General features: G+C 47.0%; 1 protein-coding gene across 1 annotated transcript; it reads right to left on the bottom strand.

The window, feature by feature from the left end:
• Positions 1-650: 650 nt before the first annotated feature.
• CBG25086 lies at positions 651-1,933 on the bottom strand (the record flags this gene model as incomplete). The annotated part of the gene is given in 2 exon segments (XM_045240879.1): positions 651-665; positions 677-1,933. The coding sequence occupies 2 exon segments, from the start codon at positions 1,931-1,933 to the stop codon at positions 651-653; spliced, it is 1,272 nt and encodes a 423-aa protein (XP_045091444.1).
• Positions 1,934-2,018: the final 85 nt, after the last annotated feature.

A 2,018-nucleotide genomic window follows, 5' to 3' on the forward strand; every position in this document is an offset into this window, starting at 1 on the left:
CTGATTGCTGGAAGTCTGCTCCTGACGTGGCACTGGATCTGTCTTCATTCTCATGAGCTTCAGTGACGATGTTTGGTTCATCAACTGTTGCCATTCTGATTGGTACAGGTGGACGAGTCGGTGGTGCAGTCATTTGTTCGAATGAAGACTGTTCAGCAATCTTCTCGATCCAAGCAATGTGGTCAATCTCTTCCTGGGTCAGTTCCGGTTCTTTCGGTTCTATTACTGGTATCTCAACTGGTTCAAGAAGTGGTGATGATCGTTCGTAAGTGACTTCATGATCGAATGATTGCTGGAAGTCTGCTCCTGACGTGGCACTGGATCTGTCTTCATCCTCATGAGCTTCAGTGACAACCACTGGTTCATCAACTGTTGTCATTTTGATTGGTACAGGTGGACGTGTCCGTGGTGCAGTCATTTGCTCGAATGAAGACTGTTCATCAATCTTCTCGATCCAAGCAATGTGGTCAATCTCTTCCTGGGTCAGTTCCGGTTCTTTCGGTTCCATTACTGGTTCCTCAACTGGTTCAAGAAGTGGTGATGATCGTTCGTAAGTGACTTCATGATCGAATGATTGCTGGAAGTCTGCTCCTGACGTGGCACTGGATCTGTCTTCATCCTCATGAGCTTCAGTGACGATGTTTGGTTCTTCAACTGCTGCCATTCTGATTGGTACAGGTGGACGTGTCGGTGGTGCAGTCATTTGTTCGAATGAAGACTGTGCAGCAATCTTCTCGATCCAAGCAATGTGGACAATCTCTTCCTGGGGCAGTTGCGGTTCTTTCGGTTCCATTACTGGTTCCTCAACTGGTTCAAGAAGTGGTGATGATCGTTCGTAAGTGACTTCATGATCGAATGATTGCTGGAAGTCTGCTCCTGACGTGGCACTGGATCTGTGTTCATCCTCATGAGCTTCAGTGACGATGTTTGGTTCATCAACTGTTGCCATTCTGATTGGTACAGGTGGACGAGTCGGTGGTGCAGTCATTTGTTCGAATGAAGACTGTTCAGCAATCTTCTCGATCCAAGCAATGTGGTCAATCTCTTCCTGGGTCAGTTCCGGTTCTTTCGGTTCCTTTACTGGTATCTCAACTGGTTCAAGAAGTGGTGATGATCGTTCGTAAGTGACTTCATGATCGAATGATTGCTGGAAGTCGGCTCCTGACGTGGCACTGGATCTGTCTTCATCCTCATGAGCTTCAGTGACGATGTTTGGTTCATCAACTGTTGCCATTCTGATTGGTACAGGTGGACGAGTCGGTGGTGCAGTCGTTTGCTCGAAAGAAGACTGTTCAGCAATCTTCTGGATCCAAGCAATGTGGTCAATCTCTTCCTGGGTCAGTTCCGGTTCTTTCGGTTCCATTACTGGTTCCTCAACTGGTTCAAGAAGTGGTGATGATCGTTCGTAAGTGACTTCATGATCGAATGATTGCTGGAAGTCTGCTCCTGACGTGACACTGGATCTGTCTTCATCCTCATGAGCTTCAGTGACAACCACTGGTTCATCAACTGTTGCCATTTTGATTGGTACAGGTGGACGTGTCGGTGGTGCATTCATTTGTTCGAATGAAGACTGTTCAGCAATCTTCTCGATCCAAGCAATGTGGTCAATCTCTTCCTGGGTCAGTTCCGGTTCTTTCGGTTCCATTACTGGTACCTCATCTGGTTCAAGAAGTGGTGATGATCGTTCGTAAGTGACTTCATGATCGAATGATTGCTGGAAGTCTGCTCCTGACGTGGCACTGGATCTGTCTTCATCCTCATGAGCTTCAGTGACAACCACTGGTTCATCAACTGTTGCCATTTTGATTGGTACAGGTGGACGTGTCGGTGGTGCAGTCATTTGTTCGAATGAAGACTGTTCAGCAATCTTCTCGATCCAAGCAATGTGGTCAATCTCTTCCTGGGTCAGTTCCGGTTCTTTCGGTTCCATTACTGGTTCCTCAACTGGTTCAAGAAGTGGTGATGATCGTTCGTAAGTGACTTCATGATCGAATGATTGCTGGAAGTCTGCTCCT

Source organism: Caenorhabditis briggsae (genome assembly GCF_000004555.2).
Source record: "Caenorhabditis briggsae AF16 supercontig from assembly CB4, cb25.NA_410, whole genome shotgun sequence".
Classification (NCBI taxonomy): domain Eukaryota; kingdom Metazoa; phylum Nematoda; class Chromadorea; order Rhabditida; family Rhabditidae; genus Caenorhabditis; species Caenorhabditis briggsae.